Source organism: Hyla sarda, chromosome 2, assembly GCF_029499605.1.
Source record: "Hyla sarda isolate aHylSar1 chromosome 2, aHylSar1.hap1, whole genome shotgun sequence".
In the NCBI taxonomy this organism is placed as follows: domain Eukaryota; kingdom Metazoa; phylum Chordata; class Amphibia; order Anura; family Hylidae; genus Hyla; species Hyla sarda.
In genome coordinates, this window is record NC_079190.1 from 248561637 (window position 1) to 248584769 (window position 23133).

The following is a 23133-nucleotide window of genomic DNA, read 5'->3' on the forward strand; positions in this document are numbered from 1 at the left end:
AATCCCATATGAAGTAGGACATGTGAAGAAAAAGTTGCACGATATAAGTAGAGACAAACTTACATAGAAATTCCTTTGAGTCCATCTCATCAGACAAAATGACACTTTATAGTATTGAGGGTTGTCACAGCAGGAGACATACCCTTGGATATATGCTGTTTTGAGGTCCTAAATAATGAATCAGTTATGATTCATCATGTTTTCACTGCACCTCAGGACATAGCTCCTCTGACCCACAGTGACCACAGTAGACCCATACTAAAGCATGCAGCATGTGCCAAATGCTGTTAGAGAAGAATCCTTAATATTTATTAGGAACTGTTGCTCCTGCCCCAGCCCCTGATGTTTGATAGGTTTCTCTCTCTTACTATGCATTGGTGAAACCTGTTAATCATCAGCAGACGGGCGGGGGCAGTGGCCCATAGTGAATATTGGTCGCTTTAGGTACATGCTGCGTACTTCAGGATATAAGTGCTGATAAACTACTAGACATGCTGGAATAAGCAGCAGACTGCTCAAAAAAGCATGTCTATTGCAAAGTTCACAGATTCCCATTACAATGCATCAGAATTCTGGCAAAATTTGCCATAATAGGATAGGTCATCAATAGCTGACACCTGACACCCCGCTGATCAGCTGTTTGGGCTGTGGACAGTCCCTCAATAATTTTACCCCAGAAAACCCCTTTAACTATAGCACTACCCTGTGGACAAACGCCACAGATCCATGCTATGATTTCCAACTGTGTTCATAAGAAAAGACCAGCAGGAGTAGAATCATTCATTTTAAAAACTAAGTATAGTTAAAATATTTTTATTTCCAAAACTCCATCTCTGTAAGATGGGTTGTCTGAAAACCTTAAAGGGGTTTTCTAATCTCATAAAGTGATATAGGATAGGATATGTCATAATGTGAGGAATGGGGGTGGTCTGATTTTTGGGACCCCAATCCATCATGAGAATGAAGAGGATGAGCGGTGCATTCTCGTGTTTTGTTTTTCTCTTCACCGCAGGCACCAGAACCCAACTGTTCGAGAAACTGCAGTTTAGCCCTATTAGGTAAATAGTCAGGAGTGCCTGGTAAAAACTATAATGGCTGTTAAAAGTGATATTTCGCACTACAGTGATATGGGTCATGCTGTGCATAGAGCTATTGTGGTCACGTGACCTGCGGTTGCTGTTAAAAAAAGTGCAATTGTTTTCTTAAACAGTTAATGTAGGGGAAACGTCATGTTGAATCCAATGCAAATTGCTTGTGTTACATAGATATTTGCACCTCAGATATCCTCATTTTAACTTAAATGAGTAAAATACAATACATATGTCATACTGTGTATATGGAAAACTATATAAAAGTAAATACAATTTGCATACATTACACTGCACTCTGTTGTGGATTTTTTGTGAGGAATCTTGACTGCAAACCAGTCACATGTAAACATGGCCTTTTAGGGTAACTAAATACCCCTTTTTTTTATTCATGCTTGTCTCCTATTACTCTAGGTGAGCTTTCATTTCACAACCTAAAGAGTTACATTTTGCTCTATATTTGCTGGCGAAATCAAACAAAACCCTTAAGCAACAGATATTATTTCCGTAATGAGCATTTGCGGTGAGTAAGTAAAGTGAATAAAGCCGGAATCTGAAAAATTCCCCAACAGTTAACAATGCTATAGAATTGTTTGTTAAGCAGTACAAAATGTCCTTTGAAAATGGATAGTTCTTTCTATAAACATCCAACACTTGTTCTGGTTAACATGGAAAAAAAATTATTTGCTAAATCACTTCCATATGTCCTTATGTTCTTAATTGCAACTAAAGCTCTCTATACAAAAACTGCTTCCACTGCAATATAGTTGTCAAAGTGGTGTCCTCCTGCGGACAGTTTATTTAAACTGGTCTGCGCCATCAGTTTCAGACAGTCATAAAACTGTCCCAGTGTGTATTTATTTTTCTAAACTTAGCAATTACTGGATAAGATGTGTAATGTTCAAGGGTAATACCGGTAAAGGGAAAAAGCTCAAAAATGTTCACAATATTTGTTCAAGATCCAAAAAAAGTTCTTCACGCTATATATCCTACTTCTCTGTATAACAATGTCCTTACTTCTGCTATATCATCTATCTCAAAGCTTTGATTTATGAGTTCTTTAGCAGATACATTTTTTACAACTGCTTGCATACATACGTTAAGGAGATGAATTGTTTGAAACATATGATTTATAGAACAGAATCATTTTAAATCATCTTAAGAAATTCAACCTTAAGTCAGAAAATAATTCAATTCTCCCTAACAGCCTACTTGGAAATAGTATTGTCAATTTCTAGCATCAGTACAATGAAATATGGTCTTCTTTAGATGACTTATGTAATCCCCTCTGTACTATGTGCCAAGGTGTAATGTGTATGGTGGTAGCTATTGGGGGCAAGATGATAAAGGTATTGTTGATTTCAACTGCCTGATCCTTTTGTTCTCCGGCAGATTAGTGTCTGGCAGTGTCTTTCTCCCGCCTCCCCATTCTGAACAAATACTACCGCTGTCACGCCCCCTTCCCATAGACTTTCGTTGAGGGGAGGGCGTGACGTCACGAGGGGGCGGGCGTGACGTCACGAGAGGGCGGCCTCGAACACGGAAGCCCGCACACAGCGTTCGGAGTAATAAACTTCCGGACGCTGCGAGCGGAGCTCCGGAAGGCAGGGCAATGGAGAACCCCTTTAAGGTAAATAATCAAAAAAATCACAGAAAAGAGGCCAAACCTACTGGTTACTGGAACAAGGGCAACTTAGACACCTATTCACATTATGAAGTAGATCAGCCACATTGCGCACACTTATATTCCTTACGGGGTAGCTGCTTAATGTTATAGTTGTACACAGATAAGGCATATACTGTACAAGGGTGCCAGTTACATTATGGCGTGTAGTGCACTATGCTGGCTTACAAACTATTAGTGACGCCCATACTAATCGATTAGGTGGGCTGTCCAGCATCTTATATGTGCGTCCCACAAAGCGTTGTGGTCTTCTCCAGCATCACAAGGCCAGACTACATCATAAAAAATATATACTCTATATAATAAACATGGAGGTATAAGTTGATATTTTGGGCAAAATACGCAAGCTTACAAGCCATGTCAAAAGTCCTCAGTTTCTTACACCGTACACTTGCATTACAGAAAATAAAATGTAATGCTAATGTAGGGACTCGCAAGAGACTGAGGACCCTTGACGTGGGTTGCGAGCTTGCATGTTTTGGCCAAAATATCAACTAATACCTCAGGTTGATCATATGGAGTATAAATTGAAAGATGTGGTATAGACTTGTGATGCTTTGCCACATCCACAGTTCCAAAGGTGACAAGGTTCTCCAGCTAACTTGGCGTGGAATGTTCCACTGTTCATCTAAAAGGCCTCATCAAAATAACATGGGCATAAAGCTTAGAAAAAAGCTCACCTGGGGGGCGGAGCCTGACCGCAGAGCTGGATGGCCGCTTGAGAAAGGAGCTCTCCCCAGCCGAGACCTAAACCTGCATGAAAGAGCCCTTTTCACCCCGCTTCCATGGGCAATAAGGACAATACTCGGACAGGGGAAACCCCTGGCTTTGTGAAATCGCATAAAAACCAATCCGACATGGCAAAATACTTTGGTAAAAAGCGTACTCAGAGCCCGGCGCGCACTCCCAAGATGGCGTCGGCGCCTGTGAGCGAAGCTGAGCGTGAAAACGAATCTGATGTGGACAGCATTCCTGGCAATCGTGTGGACTCAGGAGGTGAGGAGACTTGCAGCCTCCCCTACTGCTCGGTGATAAAGAAGACTGTGCGGTGGTGAAGGCGCTGCAAGGTGCGCTGACCCTGGTGCTTCAAGAGCTGCCAGAATTAAGAACAATTTAATAGAGCCTTCCTACTTCTGGAGGACCAAGAAAACCATGAGAATAAAAGGCTTACCTGAATCATACGCTGCCGAAGCGCTGCTCTTGGTGTCTCACCAGATCTTCGCCTCACTCCTAGGTGAGAAACGGGCGACGACCATAGCTGTAGAGAGAGTCCAAAGGGCGCTGCGCCCGAAGCCTTTTCCCAAGGATCCACCCCGCGATGTGATATGCGGGCTTCTCAGCTATGTGGACACTGCGGCGGTGATGTCCGCTAATAGAGAGGCCGAGGCGGTACACTTCGAAGGCCATCCACTGCAACTATTTCAAGATATCTCACCTGCAACTTTGGCTAAGCGCAGGATCCTGAACCCGCTTCTACAAAAGCTGCAAGACATGTGGGTACCTTACACCTGGCTCTACCCTTTTGGCCTCTCCATAGTGAAAGCTGGAAAATGGCTGGCTGTACGCTCTGCAGATGATCTCAAGAAACTTTGGGATTTCCTTGCAATGCCACCGATGGACATTCCATCATGGCTACCTGTACATATGAGTCATTGCTTCCAGATGCTACCTAAACTGGTAGCTTGGTCTACGACAGAGAAGCAGAAGTCACATAAAGCCCGCAAAGCAGAGCAGAAGAACCAAGGCTTGCAGGCAAAGGAGAAGACCTGAGGTGCAATCTTGTCTTTGAGCTATCAAGCTCGCCATGATCCTCTAGCAGGGGATGTTCCTGTGAAGGACCCTTTTTGCTACCTTTATTCACCTTTGTTTTTTGCCCATCACTCTCACTCGTATGGACTGTCCTTTCTGTATTTAGCCCTCACCACATACCCCCCCCTTTTTTCATGCCAAAATACGTGCTTTGCCTAGCCCTAGTGCCGGGTTGCCTGATCATTCCCATGACCGTCTCCCTCCCCCCCCCCCTGTTCTCAAGGTACCGATATTTGCAACTCTGAACATTTAGTGTAGCGGAAGCTGTATTCTGGTGTTGCTGGTGGACCCTCGCAGAGATTCTGTTCGGCCTAGATTCCTGTGGCTAATAGATGGACACTGCTGGACATTGTCGTCTACCGCTGCGGATTATCCGAATATACGAATGCTGCGGACCATCGAGGAGCTGAGGGCTTTTGCCGAGGGACCCTCAATGTAGCACTTGACCCTCAATGTAGCACTTGACCCCAAGTGGGACATGTCCTTGGGACGCCCCGCAATCTCCTCGGTGGCCCTGCGCACCCTGAGAAATAAGCTCCATTCCCTAGGCCTAGTGGACATTTGGCGTAGCATGCATCCGGGCGACCGCACGTACACATTTTTCTCCGCACCATTCAGCGCAGTGCCTGGATTATCTCCTCAGTCATAACAGCTTACTCCAATCAGTTATCACAACAGATATAGGCCCTCGCACATTATCTGATCTCTCACCTGTCCAGGCAACTCTCTCCTTCTCACACCTACCTCTAAAGGACTGGACTTGGAGACTGAATGATTCGCTCTTATATTGCACGAGTGATGTCACTAACCTAGTTGACCAGCTATGTTCTTTGACATTAACACTATGCCAGATGTCTCCTTTACTACTGTATGGGAGACCCATAAATGTTATATGAGGGGTCTACTGATTGCGTTAGGTACTAAACTCAAGAAGGACAGATCTAAGGCCATTAATACAATTTGACTAGGATATCATACTTGGAAAATGGGGATCACTCCTCAAATGAGTCTGAGATTGCAAGGAACTGGCCAAGCTGAGGGAGGATGTGAGAACCTACTCCATAGCAAATATGCTGCGAATGTCACCCATTTTAAACAGTGACTTTTCATTCATGGGGACAAGGGGGGAAGGCTCATGTCGGCGATGATTAAGAAGAGGAGAGCCCAAACGTTCATACATGAAATAAAGACTGGGGATGGTCGCCAGTGTTTAGACACAGCCTCTATTGCTTCAGACTTCTCTGCTTATTGCACCTCCCTGTACAACCTATCACTTGCTGATACTGTACCCCTGGATAGGACACAAGCTACCCAGTTCTTTCTGGACACGTTGGATCTCCCTAGACTTGTCCTTGCACTGAAGAGGAGATTGGAAAGGTCCTTTCCTCTTTCCCGGCGGGGAAGAGCACAGGGCCAGATGGCCTTGGTCTTCCATATTTTAAAACATTTAAACATATTCTACTCCCACGTTTGCCACTGTGGTGCAATGCACTCCTCTCTGGTATACCCTAGCCACCACAGGCGCTCGAAGCAAACATCACCATCCTCCCCAAAGAGGGCAAGGATAGTGCGCTTTATTCTAACTACAGGCCAATTTCTTTGCTCAATTTGGATGTAAAGATCTGGCCAAGCTCCTCTCACTCCATATTAGGCAGCTCCTACGGGGACTTATCCACATAGATCAGACGGGGTTTGTAAAGTGTAGGGAGAGTTGGGACAATGCTCACAGAGTACTACATCTAATTCATCACGCCAGGCACACTAACACACCTTTTCTTCTTTTGGGAACGGACGCCGAGAAGGCGTTTGATAGGGTTGCCTGGGATTACCTTCATTACACCATGCTTCCATTTAATTTCCCACCCCCCTTTGTACAGGCCATAATGTCATTCTACTCAGACCCGAGGGCCCGAATCAGGATCAATGGCACCCTGTCTCCTCCCTTCTTAATTCAGAACGGGATGAGACAGGGTTGCCCCCTATCTCAGACTCTGTATATCTTAGTTATGGAAACACTTTTACAAGCCTTACGCCAGGATGAAGGTATACGGGGGCTTACAGTGGGGGGGGGGGGGGGGGGGTACACATTTAATGTCAGCATTTGCAGATGACCTACTGATCATTACCACTAACCCTCAAACTCTCCCTAAAATTCATCCCCTCCTAGAGCAATATGGCACCCTGTCTAATTTTAAAGTAAATTACACCAAATCTGAAATCTTAAATGTCGAACTTCCCCCAAATCTGGCTGCATCCTTAAAATCCTCATCTCCATACTGCTGGACAACGAAGGGCATTAAATACCTGGGTGTCATCTTACCCAGTTCACTAGATAGCCTTTTTACCATTAATTATCTACCCTTATTCAATAAAATGAAAACACAAATTGAACAATATAAAAGTTACCCTACCTCTCTTGGATGGGCGTAGAAATCTCCTTCAGACCTATATTATCCCATCTGTGCTGTATACCCTGAGGATGGTTCCTATAGTTTTGCCGGTCCATTATCTTCAACAATGGAAACGCTTGTTCCCCACATTCCTGTGGTCAGGCAAGAAACCACGCTTACCTTATGCTCTCCTAGTCTAGGGCAAGGAGTCAGAGGGACTGGGGGTCCCAGATGTGTTTCAGCTCTATAGGGCTGTACATCTGCAGAGATGGGCGGAACTGGTATCGGAGATGAGGTCCTCCCCAGATCAGTCTCTAGAATACCACCACTTGACTCAGACGGTAGGATTGGCCTCCAGAGCTCTCTGGCTCCTTTGACACACTCTCTTCGGACAGTGACTAACCTCCTGATGAGAGCTACATTACTGCTTAAACAGACTCATGACTAGAGACAAACTGACAAGGACTCTAGTCCTAAGGCTCTCTCCCCAGTGATGCCTAGTTCTCTTATACCCTTCATCTCACAAACTCAAATCGATAGACATTGATGATATTTGGTTAAAATTGGACTGTGTCCTACTCAAGGACTTGTGTCCTACAAACTAACCGCCGACGCCTGGACATATCCAGACGCTACTGCCTACGGTAAAATGTAACTTTTTCCACTGCTACTTAATTAGGAGAGCTTGCGCTGCTATGCTGAGGGTGTATGTCCTTGGGGCTGATCTAGATTGGTTGGAACGGGTGGCGTTTATTGCTCCTCGCTCAGGGCTCACTACGCTCAGTGCGTTCTAATATAGTAAGGGAGGCTGAGTCCATGGTCCCGCTGTTTATACTTTCATGGGAAAAAGAGTTGGATGTGTCGCTTACTGTGGAGGAAGGTAGGGAGGTGCTGAGACACTCTCGCAGCTTTTCCAAATGTGTCAAGCTGCAGGAGGGCCACTACAAACTCCTCACTAGGTGGTATCGTACACCGGTACTATTGCACCATTGGGGCCTCGCTCCTACAGACTTATGCTGGAGGTGCTAGGTAGGTAAGGGTATCCTCTCGCATATATGGTGGTACTGCCCTGACATTGTTCCCTTTTGGACGGAAATTGGTAAGCTTATATCCCTCATAGTGGACAAAAAGATTAGGCTGACGCCCCACTGGTGCTCTTGGGACTATCCAATGCAGATTGTAATCTACATAAAAAGTTATTCGTGGCCCACTTGCTCTCTGTGGTGAAGGCTCAGATACCCCCTCATTGGCTGCAGGTGCTGCCACCCACACTGATCCATTGGCATCAGAAGGCGGTCGAACTGTGCAGAATAGAATAATTAGTCAGCTGAAGTACCTACTCACATGATAGCTTTCTGAAAATTTGGCAGCTATGGTTAACCTACTCCACAAATTTGTCGCAGTATCCCTCCTCTTCTTCTTCTCTGCCTCCCCTCCCTTTGCCTTCATCTCTCTCCCTCTTTTTTTCTTCTTAGTCATGGGCCGCAGTAGAGGTGAGACACTATGTACGCTCCTACTTGGAGATAGAAGACCTGATAATGCATTTACCTGTCTTGCCTTACATGTATAATGTTGCTATCTTTTATATAGAGCCTGCGAGCCCACAGACATGTCATATGCGATGTTCACTTACGTGTACGTTTGTACAGTTTTGTACCCTGTTTATGAACATTTAAATAAAGAATTGACAAAAAAAGAAAAAAAGCTCACCTTTAGGATCATCTCAGCCCGAGTCATGCCTTTTACCACAATTTTTGTGTAACTTGCTGGAGCTTTCCGTACTACTTGAGAACCTATGGACGGTAGGTCGAGAAGGACGGTTTTCAGAGAGTGAGTGTCAAGCAGAAGCTGTAAACAAGTGAAACATTTGTCAAAGTATGTACATACAGGCAGAACTAAAATATGAAAAAAGCTTGCAATAACAAACCATTAAAATATTACCATGACCACCGGATGAACAAAGTTTTGTCACATTTTCCTTAAAGGGGTACTCCACCCCTAGACATCTTATCCCCTATCCAAAGGATAGGGGATAAGATGTCAGATCGCCGCTGTCCCGCTGCTGGGAACCCCGGGGATCTCCACTGCGGCACTGCGCTATCATTACTGCACAGAGCGAGTTTGCTCTGTGCGTAAGGACAGGCGATACAGGGGACGGAGCAGCGTGACGTCATGGCTCCGCCCCTCATGACATCACAGCCCGTCCCCTTAATGCAAGTCTATGGCAGGGGACCGCCACGCCCCCTCCCATAGACTTGTACTGAGGGGGGGGGCGGGCCCTGACATCACGAGAGGGGATAAGATGTCTGGGTTACTAACTGGCATGTGCATACTAAATTGTGTGTGTTGTGTTTATATCTATTGCGCAATGACATGCACCGGAGTCCTTATCTGTTTTTTTGCTAGTATCATTTAGTCTGTGTGGTGTACTGCATTTCTTTAGCTGTATGCTTGATGGATTTGTCAAAAGTTATTATTTGTGCAAAACATAAAATCTTACATATTTTTGCACAAACGTACTTCAGTGACCAGTTGGTGTATGAAATACAAGCACAGTGCTCTGACCACAGTGCTCTCTGCTGACACCTCTGTCTGTCTCAGGAACTGTCAGAAGCAGGATAAGTTTTTATATGGGGATTTTCTCCTACTCTTGGCAGTTCCTAAAATGGACCCATGTGCCAATTAAAATGGCACCTTATATAAGACCACACTTCCAGGACCATTCCCATTCTGCCATTTAAAAGGGGTTTCTCCCTGAAAAGCGTCTTGCTACCGTTTACAGACTCTAAGGAGTCAAATTTGTCACCATCAACCATTGACAAGACATTTTCTTCCATTCACAAGCATTGGAGTCCCTTGCCAACCAGACCACCATTCAGCAAAATATGCGCTCAGAAAGAATTTGCCTCTGTGCGAGGACGGGGCTGTTGTCAGTGCTACGCATAACCCAGCTCTTGCGATTATGCTGCTGCTACTTCATCCATCGCGGGCCGAATGCTGCTCCAAGCTATCTACTCACCAGACCAATGTGCCAGTATTATATATGTCTCCACTACAAATGGGACAATTCATAAGAAGACCTCAGGTATTTTCATAATCAGGCTGGGTGCACTGAGAGCACCAGCGCCCGTGCCAACCTGATTGCTGCTATCTCGTAACTCTAATAGACTATATTCACTGATTTACCCTCCTGCACTAAAGTTACATATGTATATATCATCCTGTTTTTTTATCAACAGCACTGCAACTATTTTTCTGAATGCTAGAGATTGGCAATTTTATATCTACTAGTACTTAATTGGTTATTACTATTTTATATGACTTACTATGCATGAACCGCTTTTTACTTACTACCTAATATATCGTCTTTGAAGCAAGGGCCCTGCTCAGAGACTTTGGCACATCTTAAATATGTTATTGCATATTTTATCTAAATTAAAGCATATATTTAACTTGATACCAGCTGTATCTCATTACATTTATTTATACACACATATACCTACCATCTACCAACTGCGCCTCGAGGTCTGATCCTTTTATTTTTATTACTGTGTTTTTGGCACTACGGGTATAGAGCAACTCAGTACCTCGGCTCAGTTAATTAAAAACCTTAGTGTATAGCCTCCCAACTATTTTACATGATTTAAAAAAAATAAAAAAATAAAAAGTTTTCCAGCGGAGTACCCCTTTAAATGCCTTTTATGTGCAGATAGATACAGTAGGTAGTTAGTTAGAAAGAAAGACAGACATTTACATACAATATATCCTGTCACCACCAAATTTTCCAATTATAAATAACATAATCACAAGATGGTGGCCAGGCTGTTTATATACTGCAGTTCCTAAGGTTACTAGATTGGTGGAAGTGCTTGCCTCAGTTTGGTGGGTCAAGGAAGATTACTCAAGAAATTATCTTTGAGAATTTCTTCCAGGAGTGCAGTTAGTTAGGTTTTCTCACTGTTGTCCATTTTAACTGCTCCTGTGTCTGACAAATTGCTGTGAGATTTCCAATCTTTTTTGCGATGCACTCAGTATCACTTGCACAAATTTCTGTAATGGCGTGCACCAATACATTTTGTGCAAAAACAAGCAAAATAAACTTGTGCAGCAGGGTTTATTATGCACATAAATTTTGCACCAATGATAAAACCCTCTCATAGTCAGTAAGGCTCATGTTTCAGAACATCTTATGGAATACATTTACTTTCACTTAGGTTTTTGGCAACTTCACTAATATCAGTTCCCTAACATACAGATGTAGACATTCATCTATTGAGGCAGTACAAATCTAGGGAAACCTGACTCCCCACAGCTCCTTTTGTATAACTCTTTCAACAAAATATATAACAATTGTAGGCTATTTTCCCACTGCTGTTGCTCCCCATCGAGAACGACCGTCAAAGGCTCTTTTTTTTTTTCTTCCCTGACTTTAATGGCCACTCTCATAACGGGGAACAATGGCAAACAACAGGTCCCGGTGGCTCCCATTTATTATTATGGTGGCTGACGGGCAACGTTATGAATAGCGACAGAAAAAGACGGCATATGCTGTAATTTTTCTCCCGTTATTCTGCCCGGCCCTCCCAGCGGCCGTCACACTGTTGTGCACTAATGGCAGGCAGTGTGAAAGGGGCCTTAGGAAACTTTTCCTCAACCTTCTCTTTTGGATCAGAAGTGCCATAAATGAAGAGACTCATTTGCTATTCCAAATACCCCAGAATTCTGTCTGCTTGCACACACAAAAACTGGCATACATGATTGCATCACATTTTTATAAGCTTTAAATACTTATTAAGTCTCATTTGAAAAAGTATGTTGCCTGGCTTAAATGAAAAAGAGGCATGTCTTGACATGTGACACCTTGAGACACAATTGAGCCAAAATATTGGCGTAAACTATGCCAACCAACATAAAGTTAGACAAAAGTATCTAAATATAATGGTGTTAGGAAAAGTAAATGTTAATAACCTGACTCCTATTTCTGAATGTGGAGATTCAAGTTATCTATATACATGAAACTCAATGGGGAGATTTATCAAAGTTGTCTATGTCCCGCATCAATATAGACCAAACTACAGAGGGTTAGACTGGTCTATTGTGCGCCTAATTTATCAAAAGGCGCACGGCTCTTGATAAATTCTGTGCACGGACTTCAGGACCTATGCTTTAGACTGTATTTAAACCTGCTCCAACATGGGCTGACATTTCAGTGTACTTTCAGCCGATGCGACTTGTCGCTGAAAAGTCGCTTTTGATAAATTCAGCACCAATGCATTTTTCTGTCTAAAATAGACTAGAATGCATCATGTTCTAAAAATCCTCTAAAGCAAAAAAGTCGCAGAAAAAGTCGCACATATTTAGACTGCGACTTTCTGTGCGACAAATTTAGGCAGGAAAAAACAGTCTAAATCCTTTGATAAATATCCCCCAATGTATAGTATGTATGTATTTTCCAGCATAAATGTCTCTCTGATGACACCTGTCTCGGGAACTGTCCAGAGTAGAAGGAAATCCCAATAGCAAACCTCTTCTACTCTGTGCAGTTCCCGAGACAAGCAGAGATGTCAGCAGAGAGCACTGTTGCCAGACAGAAAAGAACAACTCAACTTCAGTAGCTGATAATTATTGGGAGGATTAAGATTTTTCAATAGAAGTAATTTACAAATCTGTTTAACTTTCTGGAGCCAGTTGATATATAAAAAAAAGGTTTTTTCCTGGAATACCCCTTTAAATAATGGGGGGATGGGATGGGCGAGAGCATCATTGTTGTTTTTTCTCTCCCACAATGTTTAGGTAGGAAGATTAGGCAATGTTGAGTACTCAGCTAGTAGGAATATATTAAGGGATTGCTAAAACGGTTAAAGGTGATCCTTTAAATATGCAAAAATGTTCTAATGTCAGCAAAAATAAACAGCAAAACATGACTCCTATAAAACAAAGATGAATGTGTCTTGCAGTGAAGTGACTAATCAATTACTACAAAGAGAAGCAGAATGAATTAAAAGAATTGAACAAGGAAACAAGGGTTTATACTTGGACCCCATGAGGACACCTGCAAGCAGTAGCTATGGTATATGTCAGCTCTCCTAGAACGTTAATTCTCATTATTGTAGTGTACAGACCATAATAAAGTCTTTAGGACAGCTTAGCTCAGTGATGCGTTCAAGGACAAAAGGATGAAACCAAATGACAATTCCACTTAGTTAGGTGGCTCCACATATTCAAAAGACTACCGCAGAGTTTATGTCGGTTTCCCGTCAACAAGGCTAATTAACCATTCTTCCTGTTCAATACTGGATGTGAGCAAATGGAGATAGAAAAGCAAACAGTAAAAAAAATAAAAATAATAAAAAATAAAAAAAAGACATCTACCAAGAAACAAATCAATTAGGCATTTTTAGTTTTTCCTTTAGGAGTCTGCAATCATGTTAAGGTGTTACTGTCATTTAAAAACTTTTTCCATACCATATAGGCATGTCAAAAGTTTAGGTCGGTCTGGGTCTCAGTGCTAAGACCCTCTCCAATCTCTTGATATAGCCATGAGAAGCATGTTTTAGTATGCTTCACTCCTTTGCTTGGTGCTTAGTCCATCTGATTGCAAGAGTTGTGCTCTGATTTATAATGGAGCCTGACTTCTGTAGTCAGATGGACTGAGAGCCGAGTTGGAGAGTGAAGCATGCTGCAGTGCGCTTCACCTGGTCATATCTAGAGATCAGAAAGAGTCTCAGCACTGATCTAAAATGGTGACTTGTTCTTAAATGGAAGTAACACTTTAAGGAAACAAGTATAATCATTTTATAACTCTCTCTCATAAAGTGGTTTAAACATTTTGGGGTAAATTTTTGGTCAAAATAGATTTCTCACATTAAAACTGCAACACTGAGAAGGACAAGCCATAAAGGTATGCAAACTGAGGAAGTAATAGATATCACTAACATTTGCAAATAATCAAATTTTCAAGCACCTAGCACCAATCTGTTGTATGTGGGAGCTGGGGTGTGTGCTTCTTTCTGTTGTTTGTCATTGTTGGGCCTCGTTCACTCTGATGGTTCTGGGGCTTTGTCCTTCATGCCCTCTGGGTGCATTGGCTTTGACAGCTTATAGCTATTGTCCTGTGTATTGGAGGGTGTTTTGTATTTATTTATTTATTTATTTCTGTAATGTTTTTGGAAAATGTTATAAATAAATACTTTTAAAAAAAAAGGGAAAAATATCAGTGGGGGTAAGGGAAAGTCACTGGTGCAATGTTAAAATACAAATGTTATACAAAAATGTAAGTTAAGCAGTCAGATACAAATAGAAGGTGTAGGATGCGTAGGATAAATCAAGCAAGTGTGTTTGATAAGGAGTACTGAATGCTTCATTGGCAACATGAATGCTAGGTTACCATGAGTCAGGTTTGAGCATATCAGGCACAAATTCTGATACAGAATGCACATGAAGGCATAAAAGTTAACACTGCATAAAATTTCCCACCATTTTTTTTTATTTAACATGTGCTTTTTTGTCCATAGTAGCAAAAAAAAAAAAAAAAAAAATGAAAATGCATGGATAGAATAAAATACATCAGGAAAAGGATAGGGGATAAGATGTTAGATCGCGGGGATCCCGCTGCTGGGGACCCCTGCGATCTCTCCTGCAGCACCCCTGTTTTTCAGCTGCACAGAGCGAGGATCGCTCTGTGGCTGATGAGAAGCGATACAGGGGACGGAGCTTCGTGACGTCACGGGCCCACCCCCTAAATGCAAGTCTATGGGAGGAGGCTTGCTGCAGGAGAGATTGCGGGGGTCCCCTGCGATAGGGGATAAGATGTTTAGCACCAGAGTACTCCTTTAAAAACACACACAAAAAAATAAGGCGGGGGTATTTTGTTACCAGGGTGGGAGGAATGAATAGGGAAAGCGGGGGGGGGGGGGGGGGGGTACCACTTAATGACAGGTACTCTTTAAGGCAGTGTGAGCTTAAAGCAGATAACTAAACACATGCCATGAAGTGAATGGGGCTTTTTGCTGTTAAAATAAATGGGGTACTCTGAGGAACTAATCCCATAGCCTATCCTTTCCCTCTCATCAACCTATTTAATTGTCTAAATAGGATTCATTAGCTATATAGAGCCGATTCCTCTCTTTGGTTGACACTTACATGCATGAAGTGAGGAAATTCATTCAGCCATCCACTCTGTCTCTGTGCAAATCTCTCTCTCTGAAAGCAGCCCCCACCCTCTTGAGAGGCACAGACCACATGGTTTCTGCCATGTACTGTTGAGTCAGGCCTTTTGTGCTGAGAGATGTGTGCAGCCTCAACCAATCAGACACCGAATCTCTGCTGCTCAGAGCAGGAGGGTGGGGGCTGGCACAGGTGCAATGGTTGCTGGGAGATGTAGGCAAGGGGAAAGAAGAGTGGCAAAGAATATCAAGCAGCCAGAGAAAACATCAGAGGCCACAGGAACCATGTATATCAGACAGGATGGTTTACAGGGAACATATCCAGGTAGTGTGATGGCTTTGGAGCTTTTTTTATGTATATACTTCCCTGGAGTACCCCTTTAAATAATATTAAACATTTTTCAATACAATGCATTACAATGCATTTCCCGCAGCTGAAACTCTTGTGGAATTTCTGCAAGCGGATTATGTTGCTACTAACAGACCTCAATGGGTAGCAACATAATATGCTTGCAGATTTTCAACATCTGTTGCAGAAATGAGAGGCTAAGGCCCAGATTTAGGTCTGTGAAAATAAACTGTGGATTTGTAACTTATCTTATCATTGAAAAACATGCATTTCTCTTTCCTTATCAGACTGCTTCCCTGCCCCCCAAAACTCATCATTCACTCAAAAAAAACTGCTCATGTCAGTTATCTCCTTATTGGATACACTGGAAGCTCACTGAGGGATTAGTTTACATGCTGCCAATAGAAGTCCATGGAATGGGAAGATGGGAGGTGTAGAGGAAGAAAAGCAGAGGCAGAGAGCGCACATCAGCTGAGTACTAAGCCTCATCTTAGGGTTTGATTCAAAGCTTACACTGCTGCATAATCTATTTCAAGTTTCTAAGGCTGAGCTTTAGAGATATAGGGGAGCAAGATACCCTTGTTTGTGTATTAACAGTGTATGGGAGTCAGCTTAGAGGTTAGGAAATATGGGAGTCATCTTAGAGTTTGGGTACTGTCCCATAGGTCACAGACAACTGAAAATTATAGATGAAGCCTGTATCGCAGAAAGCTGATGAAAAATGGCATTAACAAATTATATAATGCCCATAAATAGTGCTACTCCACATGACAGCTAATTTTAAAAAGTCACCTAAAACCATACTTATACTGTAAGTCTGACAAGTGACCATACCCACAGTGATTATGACCTTACTACAATGCAGTTGAATAAGTGATTGCTTTCTAAGTAACAAAAAAAAAACCAGAAAGGGACATTTAACATTATAAATGGCTTTTGCTTCCAAACAGTACAAAACATTTCCTTTAATTCCCCTCTAAGGAAGATATATATATATATATATATATATATATATATATATATATCAAATGGATTTATAACTTTCAGCCAGACTATGTCAACATGACATACCCTGCAATTCAGCATTAGGAAGGCCAGAATACTTCTCACTGTCTTGGTGTCTACTTGTAATTTATTAGTGTTTTTATGGTCTCTGATAAATGCTGTAAAGTGTTTGTGTTTGCCTGGCGCAAGCATAAAGTACAAAAAAAAAAAACAAGGGGGAGGCTAAATAAAGTATAAATAGAACTTTCAGACAGAAAGCATGGATTAGTATACACAGCTTGTTCCAAACCTTTTTGAATGACATGCATTTGGCCGCTTGTATGCCAAAAAGGAAAAAGCAATAGACAGGATTCAGGAAAGCATAATGATTGATGGCGTAAGTAGTGATTGCAATGTGGTTTTGCTTAAATTGCTTGATTTTCAACAACAAATGCTTCAAAATACTTCCTAATGGATGTTAAAATAAACAGCTCAGACAATAAAGGGTAGTACTAAATTGTTTCCCTTTATTAAATGTCTGCTTTCCTGTGGTGGTACTGTGTAAAAATGTATATTACTATGTTTATTCTTCTTTACATAAGTTACAATGCAGATGTGGAACGTGTTCAGAAGCTATGACAGACGTTATTTATTGTTCTGCTTTAAAACCAGCATTAGCAGATAAGCTTCTGGAGTACCGATCCTCAGAATAGTGACTTGTCTGATTTGTATGTATTTGTGTGGGTGACCATCTCTATACATAGCTATATACTGTATCTATACAGATTGAGATTCAATTAATCATATGCGTTTTTGGACAGTAAAAATTGTCCAAATAAAAGTGCATGCCTTACATCTCTAACTTCCTAGTGCAGGGTTTTCCAAACAGTGTGTCTGCAGCTTTTGCAAAACTACAACTTCCAGCATGCCAGGACAGCCAAAGGCTGTCCGGGCATGCTGGAAGTTGTAGTTTTGCAACAGCTAGAGACACACAGTTAGGAAAACAGTGTCCTAGTACATACTGTATTAAACATGCAGCCAATACCTTTTGCCCTATTGTCAAGTTATTTATGTAGCTCTCTGTGGATTCCTTGCCCACAGAAGCTTGTAAGGACAAGACCATATGTGCTGTAAAAAATCTATTTACTTTAGTCGTCATGAAGATCAATGCATAAGGACTGGACTGAACTTTAAAGTGCAGGCTCATATTTTAACACGATTTTACAATTTGAGCAACTTTATGCATACATTGCATTACCTATGACACTCCAATGTTCAGGCAAGTGATTGTTTAGATGTTTCTACATCTACATAGTGGGGGGGGGGGGGGGGGATATATCAAAACCCGCCAAGAGAAAAAGTTGTTGAGTTGCCATAGCAACCAGATTTTTTTTTTTTTTTTTTAAAAGAAGCGATCTGATTGGTTCTGCTACTTGCAAATGCAAACTTGCAACTGGTACCAGAACGTTAAAGAGATTTGTAAATGACTTCTATTTAAAAATCGTAATCCTTCCAATCCATGATCTATTTATACCCAGGACTGTATCTATAACAAGGAGGCATCCTCTACTTCTTGAGCAAAGAAGGTTTTTACACCAGCACAGATGGGGGTTCTTTACTGTAAGAGCAGTGAGACTGTGGAATTCTCTCCCTGGGAAGGTGGTCATGGTGAACTCTGTAAAAGAATTTATAAGGGGTCTGGATGCATTTTTGGAGAGTAGTAACATTGTTGGTTATGTAAACTAGAATTATAGGGACAGAACGTGGATCCAGAGATTTATTCTGACTGCCATATTTGGAGTCGGGAAGGAAATTTTACCTCTAGTATGAGTTTTTTTTTTGCCTTCCTCTGGATCAACTCAGTAGGGACTCATTAGGGATAAAGGTTGAACTTGATGGACTCTGGTCTTTTTTTCAACCATATGAACTATGTTACTATACTTATCAGCTGCTGTATACTACAGAGAAAGTTCTTTTCTTTTTGAATTTCCTTTCTGTCTGATAACACTGCTCTTTGCTGACACCTCTGTCCATGTCAGAAACTGTCCAGAGCAGGAGAAGTTTGCTAGACCACAGCTACCAAAGTAGTAATACATTAACTTTGTGTATTGATGCAGTTATTGTCTACCTGTTATAAATCTACTTGTTATAAACAGAATGTGCCTCTCTCTCCTGCTAGTTCTGCAGCCTCCTTAGCTGATCACTAAAATGGACCATTGAGCAGGCAATTACTGATAACTTGTTCTCATGCTACTTGGTGTGGGGGGGATGCTGGTCATTAAAGGGGTACTCCACCGGAAACATTTTTTTTAAGTCCACTGATGTCAGAAAGTTAAACACACTGTACAAAGTCCAGCTCACCACCCGTTAAGTCTCAGGTGCACGGAAGCGTGAGGACAGCACACATAAGATAACCAAACAAGAGGAAATTCCAGCACCGCAGTCACGGAATAGGAACGCTGCTTTATTGGATATTCATTGGCAGGAACATGAAACACAGCATGCACGAACCAAGGAGTGACGCGTTTCGGCGGATGTAGCCGCCTTAGTCATACTACACAAACCTGAAAAAATATGGGGTACAGACCGGCAGGGCGTGATATGTTCTACATATATGCGAAGGACAAGATAAGCAAAATCGAGATGAGATTTAAAAAAAAAAATAATGGTAGTAGTAATTTACAATTAATAAAGCGAAAGTCTCTGTGGGTATATGCGCCAATAAAGAGTACTCCCTAAGAAATAAACATGGATAAAATATCCATAAACCATTAAAACGTACTCACTCAAGGCACATATAAAACCGTAGAGACAATCACAAGAAAGAAAATAATGTTAATATTATGATAGTAGCAACTGAGAGAACTTCAAAGGAGATCTGTAGTGCTCTGAACTTTATACCCTATCCAAAGGATAGGGCATAAGTTTTAGATCGCGGGGGGTCCGAGTGCTGGGACCCCCCCCCCACCATCTCCTGTACGGAGCCGTGGCAATGTACAGGAAAGGGGTCGTTCCGTCCCTGCATGACGCGGCAGCCGGCACGCCCCTTCATGTATCTCTATGGGATTCATGGAGGGGCGTGCCAGCTGCCGCGTCAAGCGGGGACGGAACACCCCCTTTCCTGTACATTGCTGCGGCCCCGTACAGGAGATTGTGTCATTTATTCATTCCTGCTGGAAAAATGGTCCCCAACTTAAAGTATCCAGAAGACCTCTCAGTCCAGTAGTTTTTGCCTATGGTCGCCACCACGTACAGGGGCACAGACCCGTTCGATGACTTGGACTGAGATGCTAGAGAAACTGCCCTGATAGAGGTCAGCACAATGTTTGCTGACCATGGACACGTGTCGGGAACCAAAATGTCAGACAAATGCTTCCGAACTCTCATTTTCGGAGCATTTGTCGTACACCCCACATACTGGATGTTGCATTCCCGACATGTAACCACGTATACCACAAATGTGGTGTTGCAATTAAAATATTGATGGATTTTGTATCTGCAACCATTAGCAGCGGAGACAAATTCCATACTGCTGTTCATAACAGAGCAGCAGATATACTTGCGATGTCCACACCTGTGGGATCCTGGGCATGTAAGCCAATTGGATTTGGATCGGGCTTGACTGATAAAAAAAAACAGTGAGAAACAACGCTGGCAATGGTAGCAGCCTTTCTAGAGACACAGTGAACGCCATTGCAAAACACATTAGATTATGCAGGATCCCCACTAATCATGGGGATATATTTAAAAATAATCCTGCATACGGCTGAAAAATTCTCTCTGTATTGTGTGGAAAATACCAAGGGCTGATCCCCATCGCCAGAGTTGTTAGATCGCCTGCTGCCTCTGGGAAGAGTTTCACTGGGTTGTTTCTTTGCTATTTGCATCGCCCGATCCACAAAGTAGGATCGGTAACCCCGGTCTCTGAGACGACAGGCAATATTTTTAGCTTCACATTCAAAGTCCTCATCGCGAGAACAATTGCGCCGGGCCCGTATCATCTCCCCCCACTGGCAGATTTTTAATAACGTGGGGTGTGTGGCACAAGCCCGCATGGAGGATAGAATTAACAGCTGTTTCTTTGCGATACTTTCTCATGTTGATAGACCCAAAAGTACTGTCCCCATAAGCAGCAGTTCTAAAAATTGCATAGTTCGTATCTGATAAGAGACAGTAAATTGGAGATTCATAGTGTTTTGGTTAAGAAAAGTAGCAAACTCATGTATGGCCGCTACATCCGACTCCGATATAAATATGAGATCGTCGATGTAGCGGCCATACAACCTGATGGAAGTGGCAAACGGATTGGTGGGAGCGAAGAGAATCTCCCCTCTCCCACCAACACATATAAATGTTGGCAAGGGAGGGGGAGAACTTCGCCCCCATCGACGCTCAGTTAATTTGAAGATAAAAATTATTGTCAAACATAAAAAAATTGTGGGCTAATAGGTACTCAACCACCAAAATTATATAATTTTTTAGATCTTGCGAATAGTGTGAAGAGGTGTCAAGAAATCATGTCAAAGCAGTTTTGGCTTGTGTGTGGGGAATGACAGAGTAAAGACAAAGTTAAACAGATTTGTAAATTACTTCTATTAACATTTTTTTTAATCCTTCTAGTACTTATAGGCTTCTGTATGCTCCCCAGGAAGTTCTTTTCTTTTTGAATTTCTATTCTGTCTGACCACAGTGCTCTCTGCTGACAACTCTGTCTGTCTCAGGAACTGTTAAGAGCAGGATAGGTTTTCTATGGTGATCTGCTCCTGCTCTGGACAGTTCCTGAGACAGACAGAGGTGTCAGCAGAGAGCACTGTGGTCAGACAGAAAAGAAATTTAAAAAGAAAAGAACTTCCTGTGGCGCATATAGCAGCTGATAAGTACTGGAAGGATTAAGATTTTTTAATAGAAGTAATTTACAAATCTTTCTGGCACCAGTTGATAAAAAAAAAAAAAAAGAAAAAAAATGTTTTTTTCACTGAAGTACCCCTTTAACACACACAGTATCTACAAGTAGCCAGGAAAATGAATCACAATGGGGAACACAAAGCATTATCGTTTCCATTCTTATAGGATCCATTATCTGTCATGACCCTTTTCTTAAACTGGCTTGTAAGCATGAAAAATAATACTGAAATTTTATCAAAGAACAACTATATGATAATCATACAATGAAATATTTGCTTTTCCTTTATTCTTTAAGTCTTCATGAAAGATCAATGAAACAAGGAGGGTGCAGACTGCAGTTTGAAATCATCTTTTAAAGCCACAGATCTAGACAAGTCTGAGCTACTACATTTTGAAAGTGGTGTCAGATAAATACTAGACACAGCTTGTCAAAGAAAACAGACCTATTGTGCTTTGACCGCATACCAGCTGTTCTTAGTATGGGCTCTCAAGGCATACTGTACACTAAAGACATAATACACTGCATTCAGAAAGTTTTCAGACACAGTCAGTACCCTTTATTGACGGATATCAGCGATTCTGCTGATGTCCATCATTTAACCCTTAAAATGACATGTGCCTGTGGGGTCAGGTGTCTGATCAGCACCCCCACATGATAGCAGTGGGCTGGTCAGTTAATATGGCCAGGGGATGCCTTTTGAAGGCCTCTTTGCTAGCTATGTTGGCTCCGTTAATACAACTTGCCTGAGGCAAACTGTACTAGCAGAGTGCGGATTCAGCTGGTCAATGCTATGTAATGGAATAAAGAATTTTCTTCTTTTTTTTTTAAGTAGTACAGTAAAACAAGACCTTTATAAATTGGGCATCATTGTAACTGTACCGACATACAGAATAAAGATAACATTTAATTTTTACCGTTCAATTGTACCCCACAGATATTTTTTTGATTTTGTGGTAAAAGGACTGGTATTGTTACTAAGTAAAATTGGTTCCACCTAAAACAGGCCCTCATATGACCCTGTAGATGGAAAATTGAGTCTTTTAAATTGAAAGAGCCTATGGCTTTTAGAAGGTGAGCATGTAAAAAAAATGAAATTTGGCTGTTATCAAGGGGTTAATAACATCTTGGTGCATTGCTTTATTTAGCTTTTCCTCAACCTTGACAAGTCTTCCTGTCCAAGCTGCTGAAAAAGACTCCCACAGCATGATGCTACCACCACTATGCTTCCCGGAAGGGATGGTATTGAGCAGGTGATGAATAGGGCCCTTTTTCTCCAGACATGACTTTTACTTTTTGAAAAAAAAAATTGCTAAAATGTTTACATTTTGTTATCACATTCTCATTATAAGGTATTGAGTGCTGAATGATGATTGTTTGTTTTATTTTAGCACAAGGCTAAATGTAAAAAAAACTAAATGTAAAAAAAAGTAAAAGGGCCTGTAGACTTTTCTAGATGCATCATATGTCATCAGCAAAGACTGCGACATAGCCTATGAAACCATACACAAGTTGTCATGTCTATACATAATAACGTCAGTAAACAGGGTTTTCACCCAAATTGTCAAACTTAATAATTAGTGTATTAGTAAGTCAGAAGTAATATATTGCCGTGGTAGCCATTTCTTTGTATGGGTGACAATAGGAAGTACAGAAAAATTGGTTGTCACCTTTGAACAGTCTTCAGAGACTTAATACCAGCTGTCATTTTGTCAGCATTCACAGAATTTAAATGGGCACTGTCATTAAATATGATTTTAA

At 41.8% G+C, this 23133-nt stretch overlaps 1 protein-coding gene across 1 annotated transcript in view; it reads right to left on the bottom strand.

The window, feature by feature from the left end:
- VPS53 (VPS53 subunit of GARP complex) overlaps positions 1–23133 on the bottom strand; it is a 197862-nt gene that overhangs the window by 16570 nt on the left and 158159 nt on the right. The window contains exon 20 of the mRNA XM_056556902.1: positions 8682–8819. Within this exon, the coding sequence (XP_056412877.1) occupies positions 8682–8819 (138 nt within the window). The remainder of the gene's footprint in view (positions 1–8681; positions 8820–23133) is intronic.